The sequence below is a fragment of the Hoplias malabaricus genome, chromosome 9 (assembly GCF_029633855.1).
Source record: "Hoplias malabaricus isolate fHopMal1 chromosome 9, fHopMal1.hap1, whole genome shotgun sequence".
Classification (NCBI taxonomy): domain Eukaryota; kingdom Metazoa; phylum Chordata; class Actinopteri; order Characiformes; family Erythrinidae; genus Hoplias; species Hoplias malabaricus.
This window is the reverse complement of record NC_089808.1, coordinates 11,746,180-11,764,430: the sequence shown is the minus strand read 5'-3', so window position 1 is coordinate 11,764,430 and position 18,251 is coordinate 11,746,180. Positions and strand designations below refer to the sequence as shown.

Below are 18,251 nucleotides of genomic sequence, written 5' to 3'. Positions count from 1 at the left end.
TTACAGAAGTTATTTTATGGATTTATTTATGTATTATTTATGTATACATTTATTTATGTATTATTTATTTATATATTCATTCATTGAATTATTACATTAATTTTCTGTCAGTGACATTTGGCTTTTCTTTTGAAATCCGTTCCCGTTCTTATGAACGTAACAAGGTGGCCTTTGTGAAAAGTTGCTCATTTCTTATGTTTGTCAGTTTTTCCTGATTCCAATACAGCAACGAGAACTGTGTGTTCACATTCAGACTAATACACCCCACACTTCACAGGTGTCCCTGTAATGAGTGTTTTTGACGTCACCTGCCTGTGGCTGCTTTATATAGCAGAGACCGACTTCCATAATTAATATAAATTACATAATGTCATATGAATAGTTTTGTAATAGATTTATTCATTAATGCATTTTACTCACTTTGGTTCAATTATTAACATTTCAGTGTGAACTTGAACCAACCCAATGCTGCCTACTAGTGATGTCGGAAACGGGGAAATACCTATATCCCCACAAGAAAAGTGCATCCGAACGGCGGACAAAGTCGTATTTACCACTAACAGTGTGTCATATTCTTGTTTGGGAAACGAACCCAACCCACGGACCCTAGAAAACAAAGTATCACGCCTAGACACGAGTTTATATTACATATGAAATGTAAATAACAGGTTATCTGTACCTGGTTGTTGCAGGTGGGCAGGTGTTTACAGTGTTAGCATCGCTACGCAACATAGACCACGCCTTGCCTTTCATATGTAGCGATAACGAAACTGAACTCCAGATTTGTGTGGTATTTGCTCTAAACAAGGAAGAGCCATTGAGAGAAAGAAAGATTCGTTCAGGTAAGAAGACATCACAATTTACATTCTATGAATCTACTTTGTATTATATTACACACTGAGCAATGACTGGATAGGAACTCTTATTTTCTATCACAAGGTGTCAGCTCACTGACCATACAAGAGCGCTTTGTAGTTCTACAATTACAGACTGTAGTCCACCTGTTTCTCTGCATACTTTGTTAGCATCCTGTTTTAACTTACGTTAGCAAATTACACTTTCATTCATTCATTATCTGTAACCCTTAACCAGTTCAGGGTCGCGGTGGGTCCAGAGCCTACCTGGAATCAACTGGAGTCAAGCTATCCGCACTTCAAATCCGAATGCACGTATAATTTTTTTGGGTAATTTTTTGGGTAATTGGGTAATTTTTTGGGTAATTTTTGAGAAATCCATATTGGTAGGTATTCAGTATAAATCCATGAGAATATTATACAGTTAGGTCCCTCTGTTTAATGACAGTAAAATGTAATCTGTATTTCTACATGTCCACCAGGATTACTATTCAAAGCCAGTTAAGTGTTTATAGAAAAGTAAAAAAATACGTAAATGTATGAAATAATAAAATCAAAGCGTGTTTTGCCTCTTTAAAGTGATTTAAAATGAAATATATTCCTAATGGTTTGTTAATTTTAGCCCATTTAGTCCATTTTAGCATTGCGTGCATTTATTTAGTAACAGAGACATCGCTGCTCAAACGCGGGTTTCAGACTCTCTATCTGTCCCAAAGCGGATGTGGTGTTCTCCGCAATGAAAAACCGTAATGACGCGCCTATACGTGCATTCGGATTTGAAGCGCGGATGGCTTGACCGTCAGTTTCCAAAGTGCGGATAGCTTGACTCCAGTTGGAATCATTGGGTGCAAGGCGGAAATACACCCTGGAGGGGGCGCCAGTCCTTCACAGGGCAAAACAGACACAGACACACTCACACCTACGGATACTTTTGAGTCGCCAATCCACCTACCAACGTGTGTTTTTGGACTGTGGGAGGAAACCAGAGCACCCGGAGCACCCACGCGGACACAGAGAGAACACACCACACTCCACACAGCCCCTGGAGCTGTGTGACTGCGACACAACCTGCTGCGCCACCGTGCCGCCCTCAAATTACACTTGCAAAAAGTAAATACAACTTAGTATATTTATAGTAATAAATATTATTCTTCCCTTGTTCTTAATGTAAAAAAAATGTCCAATTTATACTTGATAAGGGACGGCATAAATAAATTGCCAGAAGTTCATATGCCAAGAAGGTTCCCATGTGAACTGATGAAGCCCCTCAGAGGAGTGGCAAACACTTATAAAAGTCCAGTGGTAGGGACAGGCTTCCACGTTTCACCTACAGTAGTGTGTAATGGACTTTTCTGTTTACTTCATTTAGTAATGGATACTTTCATCGGCATCAGTTTGGAGGAGCAGTTTAAATGCTGTATCTGTCTGGATGTGCTCACAGATCCAGTGTCTACTCCATGTGGACACAATTTCTGCCTGGTCTGCATCAGAAAATGTTGGATAAATACTGATGACCAATGCTGCCCAATCTGTAAGGAGAAATTTCACACAAAGCCAGAGTTGAAAGTAAATACATCATTCAGATCAGTGGTGCATTATTTTCAGTGGCAAAAAGGGGGAGGCAACGCCATCGTTCCCTGTAATGTTTGCTCTGGGCAGAAACTGAAGGCTGTGAAGTCTTGCCTAGATTGTGGGACATCATTTTGTGAGACTCACCTGGAAAACCACAAAAGTGCACCAAGACTGATTAAGCATAAGCTAATTGACCCTGTAAAGAACTTGGATGACTACATATGCCCAAAGCATGAGAAACCTCTGGAGCAGTTCTGTAGAGACCACCAGACCTGTGTGTGCCAGTTCTGCAATGAGACGGACCACAGGAATGACAGCACAGTTTCTATAGAGGAGGAGAGTAGGGAGAGGCAGGTGAGCAATGTTAAATATTACATAAAAAAAATAATATATATATATATTGTTCTAATTTATGTGTTTATACATGGTCAGTGACAGCTCACAGAAGACGTCTCTTTATAGACACACCTTGTAAAGAAGCAAGAAGATGTTCAGAAGATGATAGAGTTTAGGCAAAAGAAGATCCAGGAGATCCAGAACTCTGTCAAGGGCAACAAGGTTTCACTGATTCATTAGCCGTCACTTGTTTGTAGATGGTCAGAGGAACACTGTATTGTTTGTGGACACCTGCTCATCCAGCATTAATGTGTTCCCATTAGCTACAGTAACAGCTTCTGTGAATATTTTCTTCTGATTATATTTTCAAACACTTATGTGAATTAGTGAGGACTGTCTTTTGGATCATGGATTTGGATCAAGTGGATTAAAGGTGGCATTCACAATTTTAACTGAGGCTATTTCCTCATCATTTGTTAGTTCATGAAGCCTGTCTAATGTGTTTATGAAGCCCCAGTGTCAGTAACTGAGTAAAAATTCAAACTGTCTCAGTCCGGTATCCTAGACATGGCAGGGAAAAGGCATCTGGCATTCTTTAAACACATGGGAGAGAACTCCATTGAAAAGCACAAAGTGAGATGAAGATATTGCTTTATTCCTGCTCCATCGGTGGGTATTACTGATTATTTTTGCGATTTAGAATTTGGAAAGTGGAATGTCTCCAAATTCATGAGACAGCTAACTGCGCTACTGAAAGTGCTACAAAACTAAACAACTTGAGTTACAAATGAAGTTCTGTGGTAAAGTGAATAGTGAATAAAACTTAAGACAATTTAAATTTCAGCCATGGACAAACAACAGTATTTTTTTCCCCTTAAACCTACTGTTCCACCTTAAAAGATGAGAGAGAGTGAGAGAAGGCCTAGTATACTGGACCAAGACCCTCTTACTGACTCCAGAGATTCATAAGCACATTAGACCAGTTCCCAGCATGCAAACAGACTAGAAAACTAACAAATAGTGAGGAACCATCCTCACAATCCGTTTTAACCTAAATCCTGCACGTCACCGTTAAACTCCATTTCATCCCAAAGGTAAGGAATGGAGCTCCATCAGGAGACTGCAGTTTCATACTCCATAACCCACACTTGGCATTATGCACGATGGTTTCCTGTTCAAATTCAGCTTCTGCAGAGTGTCCCAGTGTGGAGATTGTACAAATGTGCACAATTCAAGGTCCACCTTTTATATCAATTCATTGGATTGATATCAAAACATTGGACATATGGTGATCATCTACAGACACAGTCAGTGACTGTTTTTGTGCTTCCCACAGGAAAGCTATAAAAAAAGTAAGGCTTACAGCCTGGAAGTCTTCAGATCTCTGGTGCACTGCATTGAGAGAAGCCAGGCTGAGCTTCTGAACGTGATGGAGGAGAAGCAGAGAGCAGCAGAGAGGCAGGCTGAAGACTTTATTAAAGAGCTGGAGCAGGAAATCGTTGAGTTAAAGAAGAGAGACATTGAGCTGGAGCAGCTCTCACACACTGAAGACCACCTCCACCTTCTACGGGTCAGATACCTTCTGTTTCTTGATTGTAATGCAGTATATTGATGGTATCAAATGGTTAAAAATGTTCATAAAATTATTAAAATGAAATACCCTAATTAAAAGCATAAGCTGTTGTTAGCACAGACCAGTGATATCTCCAACTACTCCTGGAAAAAACCCAGGTATGAGCGGACATTTTTTGCACAAAGAAAGACACAAGTCAATAACTGCACAGATGGGAGTATGCGAAGCATAGAATGGCCTTGAAACATAGATAAGGACAATTTAGAAAAATGCACAAGCTTTGGTTTGAACATAAAGGCAAAGTTCACAAAGTTTTAAAAGGAATGGAATCCACCTCAGCAAATGGAATGTGCAGAAATGGAATGAGCGCTGTGCATATTATTTATATCTTTTTTTAATGAAGAATAGAACCTGTTCATGTGAAGTTTTTAATAAAGTGTTATGTCTTTGATTAGGTAATTAGTAAGTCAGACATTTATGACAGAGGTCTTTTACATTTCAGAATTAAAAAAACAAAAACAAAAAAAAAAACAGTAATCAACATACTGGGGGAATTTCTCCTCTTTCCTGCTTTACTGTAGATTTACCCATCCATCTGCAGTCCTCTAGACACCAAGAACTGGACTCAAGCCAGAATTGACACTCAGCTGAGCACCAAGACTCTGAGAATAGCCCTGTCACAGCTTCAGGAATCAATCAATAAAGAGTTGAAAAAATTAGCTAAGACGGGTAAGTCAGGGGGTATCATCTGATGATGACGGCTTTTCTAATTTCCCGCACTTGTTCAGATCCATTTTGATGCAGGTACAAACCGGATTCCAAAAAAGTTGGGACACTAAACAAATTGTGAATAAAAACTGAATGCAATGATGTGGAGGTGCCAACATCTAATATTTTATTCAGAATAGAACACAAATCACAGGTCAAAAGTTTAAACTGAGATAATTTATCATTTTAAGGGAAAAATATGTTGTTTCAAAATTTCATGGCGTCAACAAATCCCAAAAAAGTTGGGACAAGGCCATTTTTTTACACTGTGTGGCACCCCCCCCCCCTCTTCTTACAACACTCAACAGACGTCTGGGGACAGAGGAGACCAGTTTCTCAAGTTTAGAAATAGGAATGCTCTGCCATTCATGTCTAATACAGGCCTCTAACTGTTCAATCGTCTTGGGCCTTCTTTGTCGCACCTTCCTCTTTATGATGTGCCAAATGTTCTCTATAGGCGAAAAATCTAGAGTGCAGGCTGGCCATTTCAGTACCCGGATCCTTCTCCTACGTAGCCATGATGTTGTGATTGCTACAGAATGTGGTCTGGCATTATCTTGTTGAAAAATGCAGGGTCTTCCCTGAAAGAGATGACGTCTAGATGGGAGCATATGTTGTTCTAGAACCTGAACATAGTTCTCTGCATTAATGGTGCCTTTCCAGACATGCAAGCTACCCATGCCACAAGCACTCATGCAACCCCATACCATCAGTGATGCAGGCTTCTGAACGGAGCGTTGATAACAACTTGGGTTATCCTTGTCCTCTCAGGTCCGGATGACATGGCGTCCCGGTGTTCCATAAAGAACTTCAAATCGTGACTCATCTAACCACAGAACAGTCTTCCATTTTGCCACACTCCATTTAAAAAGACCCTTGGCCCAGTGCAAACGTCTGAGCTTGTGGAGCTTGCTTAGAAATGGCTCCCTCTTTGCACTGTTGTCAGGCTTGGTAAACAACTGAGACGCTCGCGGGTGTTTAACAAAAAGAGCTTTACTTTCAGGATGTGCAAAGCACACCGTAGAGAGAAGACAATTACAACAAAAGGGGTAATCCAAAGAATAGTGAGGGACAGGCTAGGGTCAGACACACGAAGTAATAAATAGTAGCAGTCCGTAATCCAAAACACAGAGTCCAGAGAAACGTAAACAAGGGTCATACACGGGTAGGCTTTCAGAGATAAAGGTCGCTCGGTACGTAACATGAGTTAGCAATACTTCACAAAGAGTGAAGGTAAGAGTCCGGGTTTATATGGTGAGTGAGTGATTAAGGTAAAAACGAAACAGCTGTGAATCAGAACTCAGGTGACTTGGATCGTGTGAGAGGAGTTCTATTGGCTGTTGATGTCAGGTGACCATCAGCTGAATCCTGGGAGTTGAAGTTCTCTAAGTCTCTCCCAGAGTCAAGTATTGCAGTGTCCTGATCAGAGGGAGGAAGCGAGACGTCCGCCGCTACAGGCGTGACAGTACCCCCCCCCAAGGAGTCCGGCGCAGTTGAAGGACGAGGTCGAACAGGACGACTCGCTCCGGAACGAAGAGGTAAGCCTCCTGAACCACCTAAGTCAAGAGATCGTTGACCTGAAGAAGTCCTCCCACGACGATTCCCAGAACGTCGAGCAGTAAACACCCTGCCCGAGCCAAGTGGTTGAGACCTAGGGCGTCCTCTAAGACGAGGTGCTGGTCTGTCCGGGTGGAGATGGTGAAATTCTAAAACTAATGCAGGATCCAGAACATCCTTGGCAGGAACCCAACTCCTCTCCTCCGGACCATAACCCTCCCAGTCTACCAGGTATTCCAGTTGACCACTTCTCCTCCTGGAATCCAGCAACCCACGAACCTGGTACACCGGATCTCCATCCATGAACACCGGAGGCGGAGGTGTCTCACCTGGTATCTCTTCGTCTAACGGACCTGGAACCACAGGCTTTAAAAGGGACACATGAAAAGATCTAGAAACCTTATATTGTTTAGGTAAGTCCAACTTGTATGTAACCTCATTGATTCTTTCAATAATCTTAAACGGACCAATATATTTAGAAGTCAGTTTTTTGCAACCGCCTTCAGATCTGAAGTCCCTTGTAGAAAGCCAGACCCGATCTCCCTGCTGATAAATTGGAGTCTCTTTTCTGTGACGATCAGCAAAGTCTTTATACCTTCCTATAACTCTTTCAATATGTTGATGAGTAAGTTCCCATACCTGTTCACTTTTTTTCATCCAGCTGTCCACAGCTGGAACTTCAGTAGTCACCGCTGTCCAAGGCATGATCGGAGGTTGATAACCCAACACACATTCAAATGGTGTAATACCTGTTGTGGAGTTTACAAGTGAATTTTGTGCCATTTCGGCCCAAGGGAGGAAACGAACCCATTCTGTCTGGTTCTTGTAACAATATATCCTAAGAAATTTACCCAATTCCTGGTTAACTCTTTCACATTGTCCATTAGACTGAGGGTGATAACCAGAAGTCAAGCTTACATTTACTCCCAAATGTTCAAAAAATGCGGACCAAACCTGGGAAGTAAACTGTGGACCACGGTCTGACACAATGTCTTCCGGAATTCCAAACATTCTGAACACATAATTGAACAAAACTTCAGCAGTTTCAAAGGCTGTAGGAATCTGGGAAAATGGAATGAACCTCACCGCTCTAGAGAATCTATCTACCACTGTTAATATAGTGGTGAAATGTTGTGAAGGGGGTAAGTCAGTGATAAAGTCAATTGCAATGTGAGACCATGGACGGTTAGGAACAGGTAATGGATGCAACTTCCCGGCAGGTAAAGTCTTTGGTGTCTTGCATTGTGCGCAAACTGAACAGGAGGCTACAACACGGTGAATATCAACTGACATGTTCTCCCACCAATACCTAGCCTTTACGAGTTCCTGAGTACGTTTCTCTCCTGGATGACCAGAGGAAATTGAAGAATGAGCCCAAGTGATTAAATAATCTCGGAATTCCCTAGGGACGTATTTCTTGTCGACAGGGCACTGAGGAGGAATATTCGTGGTTTCTAATGCCTTATCAATTTTCTCATCAATCTCCCATCTAACTGCCGCTACTACCACCCCGGGTGACAGTATTTCTTCTGTCTGTTTCTCCAAGTCCTCCTCCATGACAAATTGTCTAGATAGAGTATCAGCTTTGGTATTACGAGAACCCGGGCGGTAAGTAATGGTAAATTGAAAACGTGAAAAAAAAAGAGACCAACGAGCCTGACGAGGATTGAGTCTTTTTGCATTACGTACGTATTCTAGGTTCTTATGATCCGTTAAAACTAGGAAGGGATGTAGTGACCCCTCCAACCAATGACGCCATTCCTCGAGAGCCAATTTAATGGCTAATAATTCCCTGTCCCCTATACCGTAGTTTCTCTCCGTCGACGTTAATTTATGAGAATAAAATGCTACGGGATGAAGTTTATTATCACCTTCTGAACGTTGGGATAGAACTGCTCCAATCCCGACATCTGAAGCATCTACTTCCACCACGAAAGGTATCTTCGGATTTGGATGATGAAGTATGGGTGCTGTGGTAAAAGCCTCTTTAAGCTTCTGGAAAGCAGTGACAGCAGAACTGTTCCATTGGAGCTTTCTAGGGGACCCTTTAAGTAAGGAGGTCAGAGGAGCCGCAATTGTGCTATAATCTCTAATAAAACGGCGGTAAAAGTTAGCGAACCCCAAAAAACTTTGTAGACCCTTTATGGTAGTGGGAACTGGCCAGTTAATAACAGCGTCCACCTTATTGTCATCCATGACTACCCCTTGATTACTTATTATATATCCTAGAAACGATATTCTGGGTACATGGAATTCACATTTTTCTCTTTTTACGTACAACTGGTTCTCTAGTAATCTATTGAGGACTTGACGAACCTGTTGAACATGTGTCTTAATGTCGGGTGAATAAATTAATATATCATCTAAATATGCGATTACAAACTTTCCCAGCATCTCTCTCAGAACATCATTGATAAACAATTGAAAGACCGAAGGCGCGATTGCCAGACCAAACGGCATTACTAGATATTCATAATGTCCATTGCTAGTCGAAAAAGCTGTCTTCCATTCATCCCCCTCCTTAATTCTTATTAGATTATAAGCGCTACGGAGGTCAAGTTTAGTAAAGACATTTGCACCTCTAATCTGTTCCAACGCTTCAGGCACTAAGGGTAAAGGGTATGTGAATTTCTTAGTTATTTGGTTTAAGCCTCTATAATCAATGCAAGGTCTCAAACCCCCATCTTTTTTTTCTACAAAGAAAAATCCTGCCGATACTGGGGAAGTAGAGGGACGAATAAAACCCTGTTGTAAGGCTTCCTTTATGTACTCCTCCATAGCTTGATTTTCCTTTTGTGTAAGTGGATAAATCCGAGCTTTAGGAAGATCAGCTCCCTCAATGATGTCTATAGCACAATTGTATGAACGATGTGGAGGAAGTGAAATGGCCTTGAGTTTGCTGAAGACTTCACTAATGTCTCTATATTCATGAGGAATATCACACCGGATACTAGTCTCAGGGCTCTCAATCGAAGTGGAATGAATGTTGATATGGGGTCTAGACAGACAATGCTTAAAACAGTGCAGAGACCAAGACAAAATCTCCCTTTCGGACCAAGAGATAACAGGATTGTGTCTCATTAGCCAAGGTAAGCCCAAAATTACAGGGTAGTCTGATGAGTCTATAACAAAAAAACTGATCTTTTCTTTATGCAAAGCACTTGTCTCTAACAGTACAGGAACAGTCATTTGTGACACCAAACCAGTTCCTAGAGGGTCTCCATCTATAGTTGATACTTGTAGAGATTGCTCCATGGAAATAACAGGTATCTTCAAGTCCTCTACCACTGCCGCAGTGATGAAATTTCCCTCTGCTCCCGAATCAATCAACGCTGGAAATATAGAAGAACAAGCCTGAGAGCAGTGAATGTCCACAGGAATAGTGAATGATCTCGAAATGAGTCCTTTTGTGACGGTACTCACCAATTTTCTCTGCGGAGTTGTCGGGTGCTTTCCAGAAAGAGGTGCTTGATATTTGCGTGGACGAGCTGAACACTGACGAAGTATGTGATCAGCTGCGCCACAATACATGCATAACCCGTTGTCTTGACGGTGAATCCTCTCTTCTGGTGTAAGCCGTGACGAATCACACTGCATGGGAGTAGGATACTCGGATGCTTGGTTATTGTAAGAACCAGGTGTAGTAGTTACTCTGTGGTGTTGTTGCCGTGAGTTAGGAATGTGGGTAACCTGGGATGTCTTTCCACTATTGCGACTTCTACGAGCACTTAAAAGATGGTCCAAACGAATAGCCAGGTCAAATAATCCTTCCAATGAGAGATTCTCATCCCGACAGGCTAATTCCGACTGAATATCCCCGTTAAGTCCGTTCCGAAAAACAATTATTAATGCTGGTTCATTCCAGCCGCTACCAGCAGCGAGGATACGGAATTCTAAAACATAGTCGGCCACCGATCTACTGCCTTGACGAATCTTTGCGATTATTTCTCCATTAGACCTCCCCTCATTAGGACGATCAAAAACAGTCTTAAAGTCCTTTTCAAAACGATCATAGGAAATGCTCTGTATGTTAGGCCACACGGCCGTAGCCCAATCGAGAGCTTTACCAGTTAAGCGCGATATTAGAAATGATATCCGAGCGAAATCAGAGCATGGAGGGGAGCTATTGAAATATAATGAGCATTGCAACAAAAATCCACGACATTTGTCCATACAACCGTCATATTTCTCCGGCTTACTCACGCTATAAGGAGATGATGGAACAGAAACAGGTGAAACTTCACTCGGGGTTGACGGAGGCTCGAGCAGAGGCGCAAAAGGTCGCTGGGGAACGAGATTTTTTAAATGTTCAGAAATCACTGCCATCTGCTCTTGTTGCTGGCTCTGCTGTTGTCTTAATAGAGTGACCGACTCAGACAATTGCTGCAATATGGAGTGATGTTCTCCTAACAACTGACCTTGGTTTCCGATCGCAGTTGTTAAATCACCAGAACCCGCCGTCTGCATTTTAAAGGCGAAGTATTCTGTCAGGCTTGGTAAACAACTGAGACGCTCGCGGGTGTTTAACAAAAAGAGCTTTACTTTCAGGATGTGCAAAGCACACCGTAGAGAGAAGACAATTACAACAAAAGGGGTAATCCAAAGAATAGTGAGGGACAGGCTAGGGTCAGACACACGAAGTAATAAATAGTAGCAGTCCGTAATCCAAAACACAGAGTCCAGAGAAACGTAAACAAGGGTCATACACGGGTAGGCTTTCAGAGATAAAGGTCGCTCGGTACGTAACATGAGTTAGCAATACTTCGCAAAGAGTGAAGGAAAGAGTCCGGGTTTATATGGTGAGTGAGTGATTAAGGTAAAAACGAAACAGCTGTGAATCAGAACTCAGGTGACTTGGATCGTGTGAGAGGAGTTCTATTGGCTGTTGATGTCAGGTGACCATCAGCTGAATCCTGGGAGTTGAAGTTCTCTAAGTCTCTCCCAGAGTCAAGTATTGCAGTGTCCTGATCAGAGGGAGGAAGCGAGACGTCCGCTGCTACAGGCGTGACAACTGTAGAGTTTCAGCTGGCAACGGCGGATGGAACGGTGGATTGTGTTCTCTGACAATGCTTTCTGGAAGTATTCCTGAGCCCATTCTGTTATTTTCTTGACAGTGGCATTTCTGTTTGAGGTGCAGTGACAGTGCAGTTTAAGGGCCCGAAGATCACGAGCATCCAGTAGAGTTTTATGGCCTCCACCCTTACGCACAGCAATTGTTCCAGATTCTCTGAATCTTTTGATGATGTTATGCACGGTTGATGATGACAACTTAAAAGTCTTTGCTATTTTACGCTGGGTAACACCATTCTGGTATTGCTGCACTATCTTTCTGCGCAACAATGGTGGAATTGGTGATCCTCTTACCATCTTGGCTTCAGAGAGACACTGACACTCTGAGAAGTTCTTTTTTATACCCAATCATGTTGTCAATTGACCTAATTAGTGTTAATTGGTCTTCCAGCTGTTCGTTATATGCTCAATTTCCTTTTTCCAGCCACTTATTGCTACTTGTCCCAACTTTTTTGGGATTTGTTGACACTGTGAAATTTTGAATCAACATATTTTTCCTTTAAAATGTTACATTTACTCAGATTAAACTTTTGATCTGTCGTCTATGTTCTATTACGAATAAAATATTGACATTTGCCATCTCCACATCATTGCATTCAGTTTTTATTCACAATTTGTTTAGTGTCCCAACTTTTTTGGAATCCGGTTTGTAATTAACTACATTCACTTTACAAGCCTCATTCACATATTCCAATTTTTGCTCAGATTACATTTGATGGTTCATATGTAAGTGGTCTGTACCAGTCTTTAACGGAACACTATGTAATAGTTTTACCTTTGCTGCTATGCCATAAATCAGATGAATCCCAAATGCTACTCTACACCCTATGTACTACACGGTGTAGTTCATAAAATAACAGTTTTTGGACACATGAAGTGCATGGTATATTGAGTTACAAAGCCATGCATATTTGGGTTTAAGCCTCACAACTTTCAGTTGAACTAGTGTGTTGTGTTGCAGACTGTAGTGCTCTGTCTGTGTAGTAGTTTTTATAATCTGTGAAGTACTATTTAGGGAGTATGGCACTATTTGGGGCACAAGTTGAGCCTCTCTATGCTTGGCCCTGCTGCTGGTGCTGGCTAATGTAAAAGCTCTTGATACATGCATACAGACAAAAGTTGCATGAAATCCTATCTGACCATTCACATTTATGTGACATACCTTCGAATCGGATATGTATCCAATCTAGGACTGCATATATAAGTGATTAAAATTTGATTTGACAAAATCTGACTTAACATGTCCACAAAGACCTGAAAAAAATATCTAATTTGTGTCACATTAAGGCAAAAATAATCAGATTTCAATAACTTCAGCTTGGTAATTTGAAGAAAAACATCTCTTGCAATACCTATAAATATCTGTATAGGAATCCTGTTTCGTCTTTTATGATACTGAACAAGAAATTTGCAGAAAAGTCAAAAAAATGTTGAGTTTGCCATATTATTATTTTATTTTATTTATTTATTTATTTATTTTAGTTATTTTATAAAATAGAGCTTTGATTTTCTTTCTAGTGTCAAAATCAACATTGCACAGTACAAAACCTAGGAAGGTCTCCCCATCATGTACCACCACATCATCATCGTCATCTACCACTGCTAATATTAAATTTGGAACGCCTGCCAAGACTGTAGCTATAGCTATACCTGAAGGTGGGTAATTTTGTCTATTGTTTTATGTTTGGTGAAATTATATAAATTTGATATTATCACGTTCACAGATCAACTGTGGCATACTGTAGATTGTAGTGGCTATAGATACCCGTAACCGCTTATCCAGTTCAGAGTCGCAGTGGAGCCTATACCCAGACACACAGTGTTTTGTATTTTTGCTCCTGGGCTCCCCCTACAGTTGCAAATTGTAAGTCAATTTTACAGCATGGCCTTGAAATTAAGAGTGAGGGGAAGTGTGGAGCCGGTGTTTCCTACCCTCCTCCAAAATACACATAGTGCACATACACAAGATTCTTATAGATAGACTCGCAAACTGTGTTGGACTCTCAAGAACAGTCCTGAAGTGGTTAGTTTCTTACCTGGAAGGCAGGAACTACTTTGTAGAAATAGAAAATAATATTTCAGAGAACATGCCAGTGACCTGGGGTGTCCCCCAGGGCTCTATTCTTGGTCCACTTTTATTTAATTTATACATGCTTCCTCGTGGCCAGATTCTACAAGACTATGGGCTGTCCTATCACAACTATGCAGATGATACTGTCCCCAATGTCTCTGGTCCAGTTAACTCATTAAGCAAGTGCCTTGAACACATCACAAACTGGATGGGACACAACTTTCTGCAGCTGAATAAAGATAAAACTGAGATTATACTATTTGGGAACAGCAATGAGAGACAAAGATTGGCTACGTATCTGGACTCGAGAGCCCTCAAGTCTAAAGAACTGGCTCGCAACCTTGGTGTATTAATGGACTCAGATCTCAGTTTTAGTCTCACATTAAAGTGATTACTAGATCAGCATTTTCCATCTTAAGAACATAAGTAAGGTTAGAGATTTTCTGACAAAACCAGACCTGGAGAAACTTACCCATGCCTTTATTTCTAGCAGGATTGATTACTGTAATGGTCTCTTAACTGGGCTTCCAAAAAGACCATTAAACAGCTTCAGCTGATTCAAAATGCAGCTGCCAGAGTTCTCCCTCGAAGCAAAAGAAGAGATCACATCACCCCCATTCTCAAATCATTACACTGGACACCAGTCTATTACAGAATAGACTTTAAGGTGTTATTTCTGGTCTATAAATGTCTAAAAGGGGTAGGACCAGTGTATTTATCAGATCTGCTACAGAGATATGAACCGAGCAGAGCTCTCAGATCTTTAGGAACTAGTCAGTTAGTCCTGCCTCAGGTGAAAACTAAACATGTAGAGGCAGTGTTTAGCTCCGGCGCCGCTCTTAAATGGAACCAGCCGACTGAGAATATTAGAAGAGCCCAGACTTTAGAGACTTTTATATCAAGACTTAAAACATTCCTGTTTGAGCAGGTTTACAGCTCAGTTTAAAATATTCTGCACTTTTCTGTAATGGCATTTCTTTTCTTTTATTTATTTTTTTAAAGTTTTTTAATCATTTTTAATCATTTAATCATTTTACTCTTTTTATGTAATTTTTTTTATTGGACATTTATGATTTTATTCTGGCTTTTAATAATTTAACTGTTTCTTTTTTTCTGTAAAGCACTTTGAATTGCTTCTGTATGAAAGGTGCTCTCTAAATAAACTTGCCTTACTTGCCTTGCCTATCTTTGGGTTCCTGAAAAATGGTATGCAAGTACAAATTATTAAAGTCTTGAATACTGAACAGTCATATTATTTTGCTCCTTCTTTCCAACAGTTTTGGGAGAACAGCATACAAAATATGCAGGTAAACACTATTTATTACTTACACAATATATTCTTGGAAGGTCTTCTGAAATATAGCTTATTATGAAAAGGACTAAAAGTACTATGCAGATTTATTCCTACATGTTTATTTTCTCTTTGTATACAGTGAATGTGACTCTGGACCCTAACACAGCTTACCCTAAACTAATCCTGTCTGCAGATGGTAAGCAAGTGTGGCACGGTTATACAAGGCAAAATGTTCCAAATAACCCAGAGAGATTTGACACGTCTGCCTGTGTGCTGGGAAAAGAAAGTTTCTCCTCAGGGAGGTTTTACTATGAGGTGCAAGTCACAGGGAAAACGATGTGGAGTTTAGGGGTGGTCAGAGGATCTATTAAAAGGAAGGGGATGATTTCAATCAGTCCAGAGCAGGGATATTGGACATTGCTTCTGAGGAATGAGACAGAGTACCTGGCTCTGGACAATCCCAGCATCCGTCTCTCATTGAAGCAGGCTCTGCAGAAGGTGGGGGTGTTTGTGGATTATGAAGAGGGTGTGGTCTCCTTCTATGATGTTGAGGCCAAGTCTCATATCTACTCTTACACTGGTCAGTCTTTTACTGAGAATCTCCATACATTCTTCTTCCCTTGCAACAAAGAGGAAAGCTCAAAACCAATAGCCATCTGTCCTGTCACAATAGACAAGTGATATATGATACAGCACATAACACACATGGGCAGGACAGTGTCACAACAGCGAATGATGATGTTACAGAGCTTCAGGGTCTTGGGGTTGTTGCGATTTTCTCTGGGTGCTCCTGTTTCCTCCCATGGTCCAAAAACACACATTGGTAGGTGCATTGGCGACACAAAAGTGTCCATAGGTGTGAGTGTATGAGTGAATGTTTGTGTGTCGTCCTGTGAAGAACTGGCTTACCCTCCAGTGTGTGTTCCCACCTTGCGGCCCTGGACTGGATAAGCGATTACAGACAATGAATGAATAAATGAACTGACAGTGTGGCCAGGTTAAACTCATTAAATTATCACATATAGAAGTGTAACCTGTGGTTGTGTCTAGGCTTAGGGCAACATCTGACTTAGCATAGGGTTTGTTTTCTGCCCACAAATGTGTCAGCCTATTTTTAAGCATCTTGAAAACTGCCCATTGAAAACAAACTGGCAAACTCAGACAAACATGTCACTCCAGTAAAGTACCTCTTAAAGAGAGATGTCAAAACACCACTAAGAATAAGAGAAACAGAGTTGTCAATCCCAAATCACTCGAAGTCATGGAATTACTGAATCTAAATCTTTGGGAATCTGTGGGAATCTGAAATCTTGTACTAACTGCATGTACAAGTGGTAGTTTAATGAGTTATGTAATTCAACCTATAGGGAGAGAGGAGTTATTTGTATTTCAGCTAGAGGCATGCACACTGTTTGATGTTAGCATCTGTAGTGTGATATGATGGATGTGTATTAATATCTAATAAGAAATTTGGCTTTCTGAGATTTGACACCCAGACTTTAGCTGGCTCTCAGAGACATCCCCTGCTTGCATCAGCATATGGAATTTGAGATAACACAGAGCAGAGTCATAAAAAACACTCTATAGGGACCCTTTTTTTATGACCCAAGGCCACACATGGTCAAGAGAAGAATCTTTTGGACTCCCATGGATCAGTTTATGCTCTGTGTAAAAACTGCTTAATTAAAAACTGGTTTGAAGTTACATATGTGTACCACTGTGTGAAATGAATTCCATTTGGACAATAAAAATGGGTGGGATTAATTTACATGTGTTTAAAGTCACTTCTTTTTTATATGAACTTATGTAGAACCAATGTAGCCACATACTATGTGTGTATTTGGTTAATAATTATGTAAAACACGGTTTTCTTTATGATATTACTTTGTGTTAACATATAATCTTTTATATTGCAAAAGTATGATTCAGGATCCAGGGACATTCATTCAAAAAGGGATGGTCTTCAAGTCTTTGTCTTGTCAAGGATAATACATTTTATGTGATGTCACTACCAAGGTACAGGTAGCAGCCAATCAGGAGCAAGAGAGGCTCCAATCAGGTCTTCAAGGTGGGTTTTCTAAATTCTAGTTAAAAAAAAGCCCAGTGGCGCCAAATGAAAAGGGCTTCTTTCCCCACTTCGCCTCCTCTTTTCACACACCTTCACTTCACTTTACACTTTTCAAGGCTGAAGAGGAAAATGACTCGGGTTTTGAAATGACTCTGCAAGTGTCAGACTCTCATGGCTTTCTTAAACTGTCTTCGGCCCCTCAAGTGTGATCCAGATAGAACAGAGGTTCTATCTTAATTTTATTGCTTGTAGAAAACTATAGGTTAAGAAAAGCTATAGTTTAACTCAGCAAAATTCAACGCCACAGCCAGAGCATTGTAGGAGACCTCAGACCTCTGACTCTCAAAGTGATGACAAAGCTTCTGGACCAGTGACAGAGAAGACAGCCACACGCACCCTCAGAGTGACTTTCTGAGATGAGGGCCAGGCGAGACCTGCATGGACTTCCATTCGTAATCCATACGTAATTCCATTATATGAATGTATGATCAATATTCATTATTTGATATTATTATTAATAAACCAGTTGTGTGATAAAACCAATCCTTGGTTATTTGTTTGTGCACTTTTCTTGTACGGAATTATTCCTTTTAGTTCAGATTCAATTTCAGAGCCAAGAACCTACAGCGGGTCAGTGAGCATAATTCATTAATAATAATTAATTCTAGCTAATTCTGCTATATAATATGTAAAGTCATCTAACATGATGACCAACTTGTCTAAGCTAAAAATTGGACAGGTAAAGACACTACATATTATTTAATGACTCCCAAACATGGAGTTTACCAAAATGAATTAAATAATTAATTATTAATAAAATAATAATTAATTATCATTGACTCCGCTATGTAGTATTTATGCCACCGCAACATGTGCATACTATTTCCACTACGCATTTCCAAAATAGCATTTTTTTTTCTCATCCACATGAGAACAGTGGAATTTTCAAAAATGTTGACCTTGGAGAGTGTTTGTGAATACCTTAGTTTTCAACGCTGTTTTTATGTGAACAGGATTAAGGCCAAAATGCAGACAAAATTCTGTTTTTAAAAATGTATGGATCCGTGTGGACAGGGTTTGAGTGTGCT

The 18,251-nt window shown here is 40.6% G+C and overlaps 2 protein-coding genes across 4 annotated transcripts in view; one reads left to right on the top strand and one right to left on the bottom strand.

The window, feature by feature from the left end:
• dnajb6b (DnaJ heat shock protein family (Hsp40) member B6b) overlaps positions 1-1,095 on the bottom strand; it is a 77,470-nt gene extending 76,375 nt beyond the window's left edge. For 2 of the 3 annotated variants that reach the window (XM_066680365.1, XM_066680363.1), the window contains exon 1: positions 680-722. The gene's annotated coding sequence lies outside the window, so the exon portion shown is untranslated. Of the gene's footprint in view, positions 1-679; positions 800-1,043 lie in introns of those variants that run through there. The other variant, XM_066680364.1, reaches the window with a different exon arrangement.
• On the top strand, positions 686-17,616 carry LOC136706748 (E3 ubiquitin-protein ligase TRIM39-like). Its single transcript, XM_066680361.1, has 8 exons — positions 686-842; positions 2,224-2,780; positions 2,889-2,984; positions 4,099-4,332; positions 4,917-5,064; positions 13,249-13,386; positions 15,079-15,108; positions 15,235-17,616. Exons 2-8 carry the CDS (start codon positions 2,226-2,228, stop codon positions 15,774-15,776), a joined length of 1,743 nt encoding a protein of 580 aa, XP_066536458.1. The 5' UTR covers positions 686-842; positions 2,224-2,225; the 3' UTR covers positions 15,777-17,616.
• The last annotated feature ends 635 nt before the right edge of the window (positions 17,617-18,251 follow it).